Genomic DNA, 17,098 nt, shown 5'->3' with positions numbered 1-17,098 from the left:
TATTTTTTTTATAATGGCTTGACAAGAGTAACATCATTTTTCTCAGTGCATTATAATAATACAGAGCAGTGAGATTCATTGTTACATATTTGTACATGTGTAAGATTTCTATTATTTTAAAAGAACTTGGAGAGCAGAAGTCCTGTGCTACCACTGAGGGGGAGGAACTGGCAGCTGTGGCTGCCCCTGTAGATAGTTGGTCATGAAGAGCGTACTCTTTGTTAAGAGACATCAAAGCTTGAACACAAGCCCAGCCACCTAGCGACTTGTACTATTACTTAACAAAACCTTAGTTTTGTTTATTCTTTTTTACAACCAGTGAAATGAGAATAACACTGCCTCACTCAGCAGACTGCAGGGATAAATCGAGAAAATGCAATTAAAGTGCTTCATATGTAGCACTAGAAACTCAATAAATATTGCCTACTATTATTAGTTCAAAATATATCAGAGCAGCACAAAATACAGAGTATAGAAATTTTAAAAATTAAGTAGAGAATAGAACTAGTATACACAACACACAAACAGAGCCAGTTTGATAGTGCATTTGCATGTAGGCACACACAGATAACACTCCAGCATTTTCTTTCTTTCTTTTTTTGTTTTTTAAGGGCCTCATTAAGTTGCTGAAGATCTTCACTGGCCTCGATCCTCCTGTCTCAGCCTCCCAAGTGCTAGGATTACAGGCATGCGCCACCATGCCAAGCCAGCAGCATTTTCTAATATTAACTTCTAGGCTGGTATTTCTCTACTATTTTTGCTTTAGTACTATTTTTGTAGCCTGGAACATGCCTGTGTTCCTCATTCCAAAGAGACACTGGGGAGAAGACTAAGCCAACAATAAAAAATAGGCATATATTGTCCCCCAGTGACTTTTCTTATCTGTTTCTTGGATGGTACTAATCTCAATAACTATGATCATTTATGCCATTAATCAGTGCTCAGTGACCATCATTCCCCCTGCATCTAAAGTCCAGTCAACAGCTGACTTTACCACCCTTTCTGATGACTGGAGGACCCATGCTAGCCTGGGTTCAGAATGATCTGGAAATAGGTGGCCTAGCACCACTTTGCAGAACGTTTAAAACTTATTCACCAAGATGAAGAGGAGTTGACAAGGTGCCAGCAGCTCCTTGTCCTATGTCAGATCCATATGTTAACCCAACATCCTTATACCCACCATAGCACCTTCCCATTCGTTTTTGTTTTTTTGTTTGTTTGTTGTTGTTGTTGTTTGCGGTGCTGAGGATGAAACCCAAGGGCATTCTACCTCTGAGCTACACCCTACCCCTATTTTTTATTCTTTTTTTTTATACAGGGTCTCACTAAGTTGCAGATTTTCTCACTAAGTAACTGAGGCTGGCCGCAAACCCTGATCCTCCTGGCTCAGCCTCCCAAAAGCTGGGATTACAAGTGTGCGCCACCTCACCCCGCTACCTTTCCATTCTTGGCTGCACTATTTTCTTCTCACTCTGTGTGATGTTGGCAAAAAGAGAACTGATTCCACCTGAGCTAATAAATTAGATATTCATGTCTTAAATTTATTTTTAGTTTAAGGCAGCAATTCTCAAACTTTGGCCTGCACAAGAATCATCTGGATAGATTACTGGTTGCTACTCCCAGAGTTTCTGACTCAGTAGGACTGGGGTGGGGCCTGAGAATTTGCATTTCCAACAAGCTTCTGGGTGGTGCTGATGCTGCTGTCCCAGGACCACACTTTGAGAACTATTGGCTTAAAGAAATGCATCTTTCATGCGACAGATGTTTTTGGATACTATCTTTTCCTTTGGAAAGCTCATAAAGAAGGAAAAATGAATCCAAATGCTCTGGAGGAGAAATAATATGTGCACTATTAAGATCAAGACAGATCCTCCAGAAACCTGGCACAGATTAGAAAACACCAGCGCTTCTTTACAGAAGCCTCATTGGATAAAGATGCAGAGAATAGGAGAATGGCAGCAAAGAGCAAAGCTAGGGGAAGCTGAGTTTCTCGATGTTCAGTAAACTATTTGTAATGATATGTTGCCCTTTCTCTTACTTCTGCCTTTGGGCGGGTCCAAATGTGGCACAGTTATGATAAGCACTTTAGCACATATGATAGCTTTTTGTTCAGGACGTAATGAGAAATGATAAAATAAGAAATTGGCGACTTACAAATTAGATGTTAGGTATCTAAAAGCTAAAAACTATTATCAGTATTATGATATAAATGCTACATTTTTGTTTTTGTTTTTGTTTTGGTGGTACTTGGGTTCCTGGAAGCCCTTCTACCTCCGGGCTACACTCCCACAGGCTACACACCCAGACCTATTTTATACTTTTTTATGTGGAAACAGGGTCTCTTAAACCAGCGCAGCTGGCTTCGAACCTGCGCCATCCTCCTGTCTCCTCCTCCCAAGTGCGGGGATGACAAGCGTGCGCCACCACGCCCAGCTTTGGCTCTATTTTTTATTTTTTTATTTTTTATTTTTTTTTGTGTGTGGTACTGGGAATGGAACCCAGGGGCCTCTACCTCTGGGCTACACTCTCAGACCTATTTTATATTTTTGAAACAGGGTCTCTTAAGCCAGCGCGGCTGGCTATGAACCTGCGCGATCCTCCTGTCTCCGCCTCCCAAGTGCGGGGATTACAAGCGTGCGCCACCATGTCCGGCCTGAATGCTATTGTTTATCAAGCAGCTCTGGCCACTCGGAGTTCACACAACCCCCTCCTCTCGTCAGCTGAACCTACACCAGCCAAGTACACTAAGGTCATTCTTCCTTTTTCTAATTGAATGAATTCCTCCAAATTAAGGTTTATGAAAAGATCATTACAAACCACATATTCTAAGTTGTTATTCTCATAGTCAAAGAGTCTCTACTCATGTAAAGAAATCAGGTACATATTAATAATGAAACCAGAGTGAGGTATAAACTATTCAATATAATGGGCTTTGCTTAAATTTGATTATGCTATTCAATTTATATTTACTGTTAAATTTTAAAATACTTATGTATCTCTTAAAATATCATTTTTTGGGAGGCCGAGACAGGAGGGTCACAGGTTTACAGCCAGCCTCAACAATTTAGCAAAGCCCTCCAAAATTTAGTGAGATCCTGGTTCAAAAAAATAAATAAATAAAATATGGCAGAGAGTGTAACTTAGAGGCAGAAGGCCCCTGGACTCAATCTCCAGTACCACAAAAATAAATAAAATAACATTATTTTATTTTTAATCTCTTTCTCCAAGCTTGTGCCCAAAGAAAAGGGAAAAAAAAAAAAAAAACTGGCTGAGAGTGGTGGCACATGCCTGTAATCCCAGTACTTGGGAGGCTGAGACAGAAAGATCACAGTTAAGTTTAAGGCCAGCCTCAGCCACTTAGTAAGACCCTTAGCCACCTATCAAGACCTTGTTCCAAAATTTAAAAAATTAAACTAGCATGGTGGTACATGCGTGTAATCCCAGTTTGGGGGAGGCTGAGACAGGAAGACTGCAGGTTGAGGCTGGCCCAGTGACTTAGGGAGACACTTAGCAACTTGGTGAGACCCTGTTTCAGAATAAAAAATTAAAAGGGCCTACGGTAGCCGGGCGTGGTGGCGCACGCCTGTCATCCCCGCGCTTGGGAGGCGGAGACAGGAGGACCGCGCAGGTTCGAAGCCAGCCCCGCGCGCTGGCTTAGGAGACCCTGTTTCCAAATAAAAATGTAAAAATAGGTCTGGGAGTGTAGCCCGGAGGTAGAAGGGCTTCCAGGAACCCCAGTACCACCAAAACAAACAAACAAACAAACAAACAAATAAATAAATAAATAAGTGGGCCTACGGTATAACTTGAAGGTAAAATGCCCCTGGGTTCAATTCTTATGGTGGCCACAGAGGAGGGAGCAAGGAAGAAAGCAGTCCCTACTAAAGTTGACTTTACAGCAGTGCACAAAGGATAGAATAGGAACTAGTAGATCCTAGTTCCATGAGCACCTACTCACAGAATTCCACAGGGAGCTCATCTGTATCATGGTCATCCAGGAGCGGCTAACTTGACCACACATTATCACATCTCTTAAACTGAGGTATGAGAAAATCTAAATGCAAAGAAAAAATACACAATTTTTAAAAATATGTGAACTCTGGGGTGTGTGTGTGTGTGTGTGTGTGTGTGTGTGTGTGTGTGTTAATAATGGTAATCCAGTGCATATATTGTAATAGCAGAAGTTTAAGTGCTAGAATCTTATCCAATGATAGGAACTGTATCCAAAGTACTGGCACTTATCTGCTGATCCTTTTTCTGTTATGATGTATTGTGCAGTGTGTTCTTTTGTGTGTGTGGTGGGGGTACTGGGAATTGAGTAGAGGCATTCTGCTTCTGAGCTACAACCCCAGTCCTCTTTTTTATTCTTTATTTTGAAACAGGGTCTCACTAAGTTGCAGAGGGCCTCACTAAGTAACTGAAGCTGGCTGCAAACCTGCGATCCTCCTGTCTCAGCCTCCCAAGTACTGGGATTACTATCATGTGCTACCACGCCTGGCTTGTGCACTGTGATCTTACAAAAAGTTGAACCCTGTACCAAACTATGATCTCTGCAATGCAGTGGCTTTTCATAGTTATTCGTAGCCGTTTTGTTACTGTTTCATGTAAAGATCTATTATAAGAAATTTTTACAGGTCTCTTAACATGAAATCTAAAAATATTTCTTAAAAGCCACATTGTAAACTGTGTTCTTATACTGGATTGAACTCTGTGCCAACTGTGGACTCCATAACACAGGGTTTTTTTCATGGTACCTTATAACTTTTTCTTTTCTTTTTTTTTTTTAAATTTTATTTTATTGGTGCACTGTATTCATACATCATATTGGGATACAAACTTTTGTAGACATACATGCACACATCACCCAGTCAGCCCCCACCCGATCCCCACCCCATTCTCTCCCCATCCCTCCTTCCCATGCTTGGCTTAGTGGTTGACATCTAGTATTATAGCAATTTATCCAAAATTAAAAATGATAATCTCACATAACAGTTTCATTTGTCTGATACCAAGATTTTGATGTCTTAAAGATAACATTTCAATATTTCTTTTTGCTTTCTTTCTTACCAGAGAATATTTTTTTCTTTTTTTTAGGTGAAACTATCATATATTTATTTTTCAGAAAAAAATCTATCCTGATATGGAATATGGACTCTAGATACCCAAAACAATCTCGAAGCAAAAACAAAGCTAGAAGATGTATATTTTCTGATTTCAAACCATATAAAGCTACAATAATTGAAACAGTGTAGTACTGTTCTAAAGGCAGATATATAGACCATTGGAGTTAAATACAAGCCTAGAGCTAACTTCTTCCCTATATTGTCAAGTTATTTTTGACAAGGTTTCCACGAAGATTTGGTGGTGGAAATAATAATCTTTTAACTAAATATTGTTGAAAAATAATAATTACATGGAAAAGAATAAAATTGGACCCTTACCTAATCCCACATACAAGTATTAACTCAAACTAGATAAAAGACCTAAATATAAATCTTAAGACTATAAACTTTTAGGAGAAAATCTGGGTCATAAAACCTCACAACATTGAAATTGGCAGTGATTTCTTGGATATGATTTCAATGGCACAGGCAACAGAAGAATATACAAACTCCCTAAAAAATAAAAGAAAATATTGTATATCCAAAGACAATGTAAACAGAGTTAAAAGTTACTAATAGAATGGGATAAAATATTTCCAAATGCTATATCTGAAGGTATATTAATATTCCAACTAGAAATCCTAAAAATTAACAACAATAAAGGCAAACAATACAATTTAGAGATAGGTAAAAGACTAACATAAATAATGAATCTCCACAGATAACCAATCTTAGTTGTCTGTTGGATGGAAACTCTTGTTTCTCTGGTTCTGGTGAGTGTTACCTATTTCTTCTTTGTAGTTAATCTCTTTGAGTATTTTCTCTAGCGCTGGTTTTGAAGACATAAATTCCTTCAGTTTCTGTTTGTCATGGAAGCTTCTTATTTCTCCATCTAATTTGATAGAAAGTTTTGCTGGGTAGGAAATTTTTGGCTGGAAGTTGTTTTCTTTCAGAGTTTGGAATATGTTACTCCAAGCCCTTCTGGCTCTCATGACTTGGTTTGGGAAGTCTGGAGTGATTCTAATTGGTTTGCCTCTGAATGTCACTTGGCCCTTTGTTTTTGTTGCCTTTAAGATTCTCTGCTTGGCTTCCACATTGGTCATTTTGACAATTATATGGCATGGGGATCCTCTTCTCCGATCCTGTCTAAAGGGAGTTCTATAAGTTTCCTGGATCTGTGTATCAACCTCTTGCTCTATATTTGGAAAATTTTCTGCTATTACTTCCTTGAAGAGATTGTTGATCCCTTTGGTATCACTTTCTTTTCCCTCCTCTATTCCAATTATTCTTAGGTTAGCTCTCTTAAGATGGGCCCATATTTCTTCAATGTCAGATTCCTGCTGTTGGATATCTTTTTCTAGATTAGAAACTATGCATTCATTTTTGGATTGCTCATCTTCTAAGAGCGAGATTCTGTTCTCCATGTGGTCTAATCGGTTGTTTGTGCTTTGAATTGAGGCCTTTACTTCATTAATTGCATCCTTTATCTCTTTTTGGCTCTCTCTGAGTTCTTTTCGAAGCACCTCTATTATTTCTACAGTTATTTTCCTGATTTGATCTTCTAGAAATCTCTGATTTTCTGTTTTATCAGGTTCTGATGTTATGGGGTTGTGCACATTCATTACTTCAGTGTTATTCCTCTTTCCCATGATTTCGGAGGTTTGTGCCTTCTCTGGGCTCTTCCCTTGGGTCACTATGGCTTCACTTAAGGTGCTCTGGATCTCGAGTCTGTATTATCTCAGACCCTACTACTCCTTTACTGGGTTGTATCACAGAGTCTCCGACCCAGGGAGTCGATAGAGGCTGCTTTAAACTATGGGGGGTGCCAGGTTGCACGCTCTCCTATGGTGTGATATCTCTGCCACCACCACTCCCTCACTGGGTCAAGTCCCAGGAGGCACTATACTGGGATTTCTCCTCTGTGGCCCGCAATTTGACTCACTGTTCTTGAGTATGTAGATGTAGCTGTACTGGACTCGGTGAATTCACTGCTGCTGCCGCCGCCGGTGGCAATATGGCGCCTCTGCCACGCCCTCGGCCATGAGGCTGGCGTATTTTTTCTTCTCTGGTTTTGATTTCCACTCTGAATCCCTGCAGCGTGTGCTGAGCTCAGCCACTGGGAGCTTTAAATGCTGTCTGCGCCGAAAGATCCCGCCTGGCTGTTCCGCATCGGCTCACCTCCGCTTGCTGTAGCCATCTGCTGAGTTCGCCGCTGCTGCCGGCAGTATGGTGCTGCTGCCGCGTCCTCAGGCGCGTGTGTCTCCTCTGTGGCCCTGAGCTCTGTTCTCAGTCCGCTTTCTCTCTGGAGCCTGGTGGTTTTTTTGTTTTTCTGGTGATGGTGTTTTCTGGCTATGAAAGGCGCTCTTTTTGTGGTAATGGAGATTGGTTGTTAGCGGGACTCTTAAGCCCCGCTTTTCTCGGTCGCCATCTTCCCGGAACTATATAACTTTTTCTTACCATTGAATTTAAAGATACTATAAGGAGTTTACATAGACATCTTGAAAATATGACAGTGTGAACCTTTTAATGAACTGTTGTAGCAGGATGGTGAGGAAGATAATCACATTTGTTTTATTTTATAAATGAAAGCAGAATTCTGCTAGAAAACTAGTGATTTATCTAAACAGTAGCTGGTACATAAAAGGCATTCAATTGTTTGCTGAACTGAACTGGATTCCTGGGAGATATCGATAAACTCACCTGACTTTAATTTCTGAAAAAAATAGATTAGAAAATCAGGAAATAGTCTTGATATAAAACATCAGTAAATGATAAAACATTATTTTAAAAAGCTTCAGTTGCCAAAAAAGTAAGAGAAATCTTCAGGACCTCAAGCCTTGCAAACTCAGACTGGCCATCAGTTGTTCATGATATAGTTCTGTAGGAAGCAGTGGGGATGGTGGCTGCTTTTTAATAACAAATGGGTTCACATTTTATTAACCATGCAGACACAAAAAAGTTACCAAGGTCAGAGAGAGAGAGAGAGAGAGAGAGAGAGAGAGAGAGAGGGAGAGGGAGGGAAGGAGAGAGAGAGAGAGAAAGAGAGAGAGAGAGAGAGAGAGAGAGGAGAGAAAGAGAGAGAGAGGAGTATTCAGGATTATGATGAGGGAGGAGACAAAAAATGGCCCCTTCCTGCACCTACCACGTAGACCCTAGGCCACACACCTGCCACGTGGGAGCAGTTTGAGGAAATCAGGCTCAGGAAAAGAAACTGAAACCTAACCCAAGCATCTGCACCTGTCAAACCAATCAAGACCTGCCCTATTATAGGGCTCGGACTTGGAACTTTAGTCCTCTGGGGCCTACCAGCAGAAATAAAGGAATTCTCCTTCTGGGTAATCCTCTGTCTGTGCCTGTTCTCCTGCAACAATGAAAGAGAAAGCTAGCAAAAATTCTATCTCCTGGCAAAATAAAAACTAAGGCACCAGCCTGCAACAAAAAAGTCTCCCAAAGAATTTATAATGATTTATAAGGTGGAATCTAATTAAAATTTATTACCTTTGTAACTATTTTTGATTTATTAACATATAAACAGGTTTCAAACTGGCAATAACTCTGGAAGATTTGGCAGAAACATATATCATTTTCTCTAAAGAAACACATACTCCAGCCACGCACACAGGATTTACACAGATTCAGCTCAGTACAGGTATCGAACTCCTCTACATTCATTCCCTCATCTATAAAGCAAGAGTTTTTGATGAAATAATTTCTGAAAGCCTCTTCTATACCTAAAATTTTATGATTACTTTTGTGATTTATGGCCAGCTATTTCAAACTAGTCTCATAATTGTATTTCTACTGAGTAACTTTTAATGTCAAATTTAAAGAGTTTATTTTTCCATATTGTATGATTAAGTTATTTTAAGCTATGAATTTTAATAGAATATTATGACAAAAGTCCCTATTTAAATGAGTCCTACCCATCACCTAGACGTTAAATTCTTGCCTAAATAGATTTAAACTTTTATCTGAAAGGTATACTTGCATCATGGTCTACATAGTAGAAAAGAAAGGGGCTATTAAAATAAGATTATATAATGCCTTTCCCAATATGTGGAGGTTTTGAAGCCTTTTCCAATACGTGGAGACTTATTGATTTATTCACTAGTTCATTTAACAGTTATTTGTTAAGTGCCTACTTTATAATGTCGTACCTCATTAATTCCATAGACTATTGCCCAGAAATACTTAAAAGGTAAGTATTCCACATTTCTAAGTGGAATAAGCTGTTTCAAAGAATTTAATTGCAATTACTACAAACTTATACCTTCTCTTAAGTAGTGTGGCCATTATTGTACAACATTTATAATAATTTTAAGCTTTCATATATAATTGTACTTGGAAATATTAGAAATTAATTCTAGGTGGAACGCTGACTGTTACCAACTTGGCAACCTAGAAAGAACATCAGGGAAGGGGAATGAGATTTTTATTTTTTTTACCTTTATTTTATTTTATTTTATTTTACTTTTTTTATTGGTGCACTGTATTCATACATCATAATGGGATTAAAAAAAACTTTTGTAGACATACATGCACACATCGCCCAGTTAGCCCCTACCCGATCCCCACCCCGTTCCCTCCCCATCCCGCCTTCCCATGCTTGGCTTAGTGGTTGACATCTAGTATTATAGCAATTTATCCAAAATTAACAATGATAATTTCACATTAACAGTTTCATTTGTCTGATACCAAGCTTTTGATGACTTAAAGATAACGTTTCAATATTTCTTTTTGCTTTCTTTCTTACCAGAGAATATTTTTTTCTTTTTTTTTTTTTAGGTGAAACTATCATACATTTATTTATTTATTTTTCAGAAAAAATCTATCCTAATATGGAATACGGACTCTGGATACCCAAAACTATCTTGAAAAAGAACAAAGCTAGAAGATGTATATTTTCTGATTTCAAACCATATAAAGCTACAATAATTGAAACAGCGTAGTACTGTTAAAAAGGCAGATATATAAACCATAGGAATTAAATAAAAGCCTAGAGATAAATTCTTCCATATATTGTCAAGTTATTTTTTTTTTTTGAGTACCAATAAGTCTTTATTTATTGTATTTTTCCCAGGGAGAGAAGAAGGGAAGGGAAGAGTCAGCATGTGTGTTACGAAATGATTAGAGAATGGGAAAGGAAGTAAGTACCCGGGTACAGCAAAATCAAACCATCAAATAAACACCCCGGGATGTGGTCACCAAAGCCCAAGGGGGCTTAGTCTCCTGCAATTCAGGAATGAGGGGAAGGGATCAGGGAAAGAAAGAAGAGATACACACTTTCCCACCCTCTTTCCCTCCCCATAAATTCAAGATTTCACACAAAGCTTTGGTTTCTAGCAGTAAACATGGAGTTACATTCGTTCGTCTCCTATTAAACAATCTTGTGGCCACTTTGACAAAAGTTTCTCGCACCTGTATAAAAGTTCCTGAGTGACTTGGACATACATTCATATTCTCTTTCCTGGTCTCTTGGCTCTACTTTCTACATGGAAGGCCCCAACTGCTTCTCTCTACTTCAGGGTTGCAGATTAAGTAGGTTTGATTCACCCACACACAGGACAGTGGCATTCTGCATGAATGGCATTGAGAACTGATTGACTCTGGAGGTTGGGAATGAAGGGTGAGAGGTTCTGTCTTCTTCAGGTTTTTGTACAAATCACTGAAGAGTTACAGAGACATTTCAAGAATTAAATATATGTGTGTGGGCATGTAGGTTTTCTTTTGAAAGAGAAGAGGGTAGGACAGGAGCTGTGTGTGTGTGTGTGTGTGTGTGTGTGTGTGTGTGTGTGTGTGTGTGTTTTTAAAGACAGAAGATCTGGTCCAAAATAGGGAATAGGAGGGAAACACACACAAAAAAGATGGTTCAAGAGCCCTGCTTCAAGAGGCCCCACACTCTTGTTTCAGATCCTTCTGTTTGGTGCTGGTACCGAACCTTCTGTCAAAGATGCTTTGGCTATTTTTCTCTCAATACAAAAAGAAGTTTGTAAAAAATAAAACCCCAAAAGAACATGGAGAAAGACCAACACATTCTATTTACACAAACTAGGCCACTTTACAATCACCAACTCAGACTCAGTAAAGTCCTACAAAGCCCAGACAAATACAATAACTAGAGGGGAGAGCATTTGGAGGAGACAAGAAACCAGGATCAGACACACACCACCCAATGCGTCTATTGCATTTGCCCCGTTTCAACACAGTGAGGTAGGTTTGTGGTGATCTCACAACATGTAAATGAAACCCCCTTTTTTGTTCCTCCTTTAACTACCTCCACACTATCACTATTGCAGCAGGGCAGGACACTGGCTATGGGCGCCACAAGAGGCCCTTGTTTCTGGGTCTCCCTGGAAGCCAAGAATTTTTAAAGGCTAAGGATTTTAGTCCTTGCTTCAAACAGCCATCCCTGAACAACACAGGGTGGTTACAGAGGTATTGATCTTACAAACTCACCCATACTGATTCATATTAACAAACAAACAAACAAGAAAGACAAGAAACACACACACACACTCACACCCTGTTGTGCATGGTAGGCCTTGATTAATCTGGTGAGAGATGGATCTGGTATGTGAAGCAAGTCTCACGCCCTAGGATTAGACAACCACCTCCTAACTTTGGCTTCCTCTCTGGGCTTTTCACCTGTCCACGCCTCTCCTAACTTCTCCGTACCACCTTTTCTAGTTTAGGCTAATTTCCAATCTTCCAGTACCAGGAGATCGGGTCATGGGCAACCCAATTAAAACAGTCTCTGGCAAAACATTGGCGGAGGGGGTTTCAAGAGGACACTGGCGGAATCGTCAGCTCTAATTGGCAGACATGAGGTAGTTCAATAGGCTGTGCACGCCAAATGGTTGCTCTCCATGGTGATAAAAAAAAAAGTATTCCTGCTGTGCAGACCTGGAGCTGCTGCCGGCTTATCCCTGAGATCGCTCATGTACCTGAGAACACAGTGCAGGAATGAGGGTCTTAAAATATACAAAAATACAAAACCAGAATATTTATATTAAGAAAAAAAAGTTAAAATGCACAAGATACGTCATTCGCACACAGATAGTGCAGTTGGCATTCTGGAGAAAGTGGGACCCAAGGTGCAGTTATCCAAGGGACCAAATAAATAAAATCACATTGGCCTGGAAAGGGGTGGGAGCGAGCGAGGAGCAGCGGGTCTGCAGCCTGTCACCCTTTGGCCTATCATCACAACCCACTGCTTGGGACAGTTCCCAGCACCACATCCCAAGACGGGGTTATGCTAGAAAGCAAGATGTGAAAAGACCCCAGCCTTGCTCCCGAGAGTCCCGCCCACAATGCCGCGACATTCTGCGGGCGTGTGGGTTGGACCCATTAATCTGATGGCATGCTTAGTGGTCTCACGCTCTGGCAAGGGAAATAGTATCACTACATATCCTTCTTCAAAAGGAAAACAACTTCCCTATCCACGCCACATTCAAAAAAAGCTAGGGTTTGGGGGTGTAGCCCCGGGTAAAGCATGCAGATTCCAGGGTGGCTCCCCCCAAGCCCTCAGCTTCATTTGGATAGAGCGTGGGTGGAGTTCCTTCGCCTCACCCCTTCTCCCCACCAAGCGGGAAGACGGGATGCTGCTGGGAACCCCGGCCTGAGACATGGCGGTGCCAGCTACCCCCAACCCACCCTAGCCCCACTTTCTCCACTCTGCCGATTGATGCCTGCTCCTTGTACTCCTGGTGGCAAAAGAATAGCCCCCGCCTGCTGTGGCTCAATTCTGGGTCTCCGGGAGCAGGGCAGAGCCGTGGATCTCTTCTTCTTCCTCCCTGAAGGAAGCTGGCTTTCCCTGGGAGCTGGGGGCCTGCTGGGCCTTCAGTGGACACGAGGCCACCATATGGCTGATGCTCTGGCAGAAGTGACACTTCTTGGGCTGGGGTGGCAGCTTGCACTCCTTGGCATGGTGGTCCAGACCACCACAATTGTAGTACCTGTCTCCTTTGGACCTGGGCTTCTGCATGTTCTTCCCCTTTGGCCTCCTCTCACTCCCAGTACAGAAGACACCCCCGGGCCGGTGACTCGGATGGATTCCAGGCCCTTGGCTGACTTCTTGAAGGTGAACTCCACAGCCTCGCCCTCCTTGAGGCTCCGGAAGCCCTCCATGTGAAGCTTACTCTGGTGCACAAAGACGTCCACCGGGGGGGTCGAGCGCGACCCCGGCGCGGGCTGTCATGGACAGGAAGCCGAACCCCATGCGCACGTTGAACCACTTACAGATGCCGCCCGGTGCAGCAACTGCGGCTCGTTGGCCACCCGCGCCGTCCGCCGGCGCCTCCTCGGGCGGCTCCTCAGCTGCCTTGGTACAGCCACCTGCAGACTGCTGGTTGGACACCGAGCCCATGGTCGTCGGCTGCGCCCGCGGCCCCGGGCCCCTAGTCGGGCGGCTGCTGGCCCCAGAGAAGTCCGGAGGCAAAGGGGTGGTTCGGAGAAGTGGCCGCTACATCTTCCCCCACACAATAGCGGTGGGAGGGCCCCTCAAGTTATTTTTGACAAGGTTTCCACAAACATTTGGTGGAGGAAATAATAATCTTTTAACTAAAAATTGTTGAAAAAAATAATAATTACATGAAAAAGAATAAAATTGGACCCTTACCTAACACCATATACAAATATTAACTCAAAATAGATAAAAGACCTAAATATAAATCTTAAGACTATAAACTTTTAGAAGAGAATCTGGGTCATTAAACCTCACAATATTGAAATTGGCAGTGAGTTCTTGGATATGATTTCAATGGCACAGGCAACAGAAGGGTAAACAAACTCCCTAAAAAATAAAAAAATATTGTAATCCAAAGACAATGTAAAAAGAGTTCAAGGTTACTGATAGAATGGGATAAAATATTTCCAAATGCTATACCTGAAGGTATATTAATATTCCAACTAGATATCCTAAAAATTAGCAACAATAAAAGCAAACAAAACAATTTAGAGATAGGTAAAAGAATAACATAAATAATGAATCTCCACAGATAACCAATCTTAGCTGTCTGTTGGATGGAAAATCTTATTTCTCGGGTTCTGGTGTATGTTACCTAATTCTTCTTTGTAGTTAATCTCTTTGAGTATTTTCTCTAGCGCTGGTTTTGAAGACATAAATTCCTTCAGTTTCTGTTTGTCATGGAAGCTTCTTATTTCCCCATCTAATTTGATAGGAAGTTTTGCTGGGTAGGAAATTTTTGGCTGGAAGTTGTTTTCTTTCAGAGTTTGGAATATGTTACTCCAAGCCCTTCTGGCTCTCATGACTTGGTTTGGGAAGTCTGGAGTGATTCTAATTGATTTGCCTCTGAATGTCACTTGGCCCTTTGTTTTTGTTGCCTTTAAGATTCTCTGCTTGGCTTCCACATTGGTCATTTTGACAATTATGTGACATGGAGATCCTCTTCTCCGATCCTGTCTAAAGGGGGTTCTATAAGTTTTCTGGACCTGTGTATCAACCTCTTGCTCTATGTTTGGAAAATTTTCTGCTATTACTTCCTTGAAGAGATTGTTGATCCCTTTGGTTTCACCTTCTTTTCCCTCCTCTATTCCAACTACTCTTAGGTTAGCTCTCTTAAAATGGGCCAATATTTCTTCAATGTCAGATTCCTGCTGTCGGATTTTTTTTTTCTAAATTAGAAACTATGCGTTCATTTTTGGAGTGATCATCTTCTAAGAGCGAGATTCTATTCTCCATGTGGTCTAATCGGTTGTTTGTACTTTGAATTGAGGCCTTTATTTCATTAATTGCATCCTTTATCTCGTTTTGGCTCTCTCTGAATTCTTTTCAAAACACCTCTATTATTTCTACAGTTATTTTCCTGATTTGTTCTTCTAGAAATCTCTGAATTTCTGTTTTATCGAGTTCTGATGTTGTGGGGTTGTGGGCATTCATTGCTCCATTGTTATTCCTCTTTCCCATGATTTTGGAAGTTTCTGCCTTCTCTGGGTTCTTCCCTTGGGTCACTAAGACTTCACTTAAGGTGCTCTGGATCTCGAGTCTGTGGTATCTCAGTCCTCACTACTCCTTTACTAGGTTGTATCGCAGAGTCTCAGACCCAGGGAGTCAATTGAGGCTGCTTTAAACCATGGGGGGGTGCCAGGTTGGACGTTCCTATGGTGTGATATTTCTGCCACCGTCACTCCCCCACTGGGTCAAGTCCCTGGGAATGCAGTACTGGGATTTATCCTCTAGGTGCCACAATTTGACTCACTGTTGATGAGTGCACCCATGGAGCTGTAGTGGACTCGGTGAATTCACTGCTGTTGCCGCCGGTGGCAATATGGCACCGCTGCCACGCCCTCGACCGTGAGGCTGGCATATTTCTTCTCTGGTTTTGAGCTCTGCTCTGAGTCCCTGCAGGGTGTGCTGAGCCCAGCCACTGGGAGCTTTAGATGCTCCCTGCGCTGAAAAATCTGCCGAATCCCACCCGGCTGTTCTGCAGCAGCTCACCTCAGCTCACTGTCCACCGCTCCTCTCTGGATCCTGGTGGGCTGTTGAGTGCATTGGTCTGGTGCCACCCAGTGAACTCACTGTTGCCGCCGGCAGTAAGGCACTGCTGCCGCGTCCTCGGGTGTGAGGCCGGCGTATCTCCTCTCTGGCTCTGAACGCCATTCTGAGTTCCCCCTCCTCTCTGGGGCCTGGTGTTGCAAGGAAAGATGGCGCCCACCGCTCCGTGCCGTGGCTCCGGCCGCAGCACTGCGGTCTGGTTTCTTTCTGGTGTCTCGTTTTTCCAGCCCTCTTTTTCTCTGTCTCTTGTAATTACATTTTTTGTTTCTCTGCTGATGGTGTTTTCTGACTATGAAAGGCGCTGATTTTGTAGTAATATAGATTGGTTGTTAGCGGGGCTCGTAAGCCCTGCTTTTCTCCGTCGCCATCTTCCCGGAAGTCGGAATAAGATTTTTAATTCAATTCCACAGATAATCTCCAAGTGGTTGGTCAGTGCAAGACACATCCTAACCCATAAAATTGACAAGACAGGACACGGATGAGACGGGGGAGTTTTAAGAAAATCATACAACACTAAAGTCTATAGAAATATGACATTTAAGGCTACTCAGTATTTTTGTACCTGCTCTTGCCACAAGACTTTGGATCTTCAGCAAGAGGAAGAGGTCTAGTGGTCCATGAATAAGTAATGGAGTGAAAAAGGGGAAAGAAAGCCCACATCACAAGGGGAATGGAAGAATGTAGTAAGAGAACAAGAGATTAAATAAGAAACTTTTGATATCTTGGTGGAAAAAGAATCCACCAGTCCAAGAAAGCCAGTTCTGCCCCAAAGGAACTGAAATGTAGGCTGGTGATATATGATCCTAGTTAGGGTCACAGAGTCAGCTGCATGAAGAAGGTACCTAGAGTGGGAGATGTTTCAGGCCTCCAGCCCACTCCCTGCTTCTCCTGACTCATGCAAAGATGAATGATACTCTTGCAAGAGACCAAGGCTGGCTCCTGGAATCGGGAGACTAGGAAACATTGGCAGTACACCGCAGCACCAGACGCACAGCAGATATTTTCATTTTGACCTTAAATGACAGAACCAGGGTCCTTGTGAGGAAATCAACAGCAGATTTCAGCTTTACTTAAGACCTCTAATCCCTTCCAGCACAAAAACTCTTATGATTTTAATATTTTGTAATTCTCTTCTGTCTAAAATGAGCAAGCTCCCCTTCCCCAAAAAAGTGATATTTACCATGTTCTGGTGACAACTAACCCTTTTCTCTAACATTCTTTGGGATTAGGGTTATCAGCACATGGGTTACATACAAGAGCAGCATGAAAGACAAAAGAACAGCTAACATGGGCAGGGCTGACCAGAAGGTGCCCACCCACTGACTGTGAGCCAGGCTGGGATGTGTTTGAGGGAATTTTTGCTTCAGGTGGAGGAGCTTGTAGGTGGACATGAACTTAAGTCCCTTCTAGCACAAATACTCTGATTCTAGGATTTTGTAATTCCCTGTTCTCCAAGAAGAGCCAGCTCTCAAAGAGAAGCACT

General features: G+C 41.9%; 1 protein-coding gene and 1 pseudogene across 2 annotated transcripts in view; both read right to left on the bottom strand.

Annotated features, from left to right (window-relative positions):
* Positions 1-17,098, bottom strand: part of FBXL13 (F-box and leucine rich repeat protein 13) — a gene marked incomplete at both ends in the record, with an annotated part of 242,481 nt that overhangs the window by 149,809 nt on the left and 75,574 nt on the right. Inside the window, one exon of the mRNA XM_080701187.1 lies at positions 3,959-4,054. Coding sequence (XP_080557313.1) covers positions 3,959-4,054 — 96 coding nt within the window. The remainder of the gene's footprint in view (positions 1-3,958; positions 4,055-17,098) is intronic.
* On the bottom strand, positions 12,841-13,467 carry LOC308266940 (protein lin-28 homolog A-like; annotated as a pseudogene). The gene has a single exon. The product of its transcript is annotated as a protein lin-28 homolog A-like (transcript).

Source organism: Muscardinus avellanarius (genome assembly GCF_963383645.1).
Source record: "Muscardinus avellanarius genome assembly, chromosome: 9".
Classification (NCBI taxonomy): domain Eukaryota; kingdom Metazoa; phylum Chordata; class Mammalia; order Rodentia; family Gliridae; genus Muscardinus; species Muscardinus avellanarius.
The sequence above is the reverse complement of the archived record's forward strand: the minus strand, read 5'-3'. Positions and strand labels throughout refer to the sequence as shown.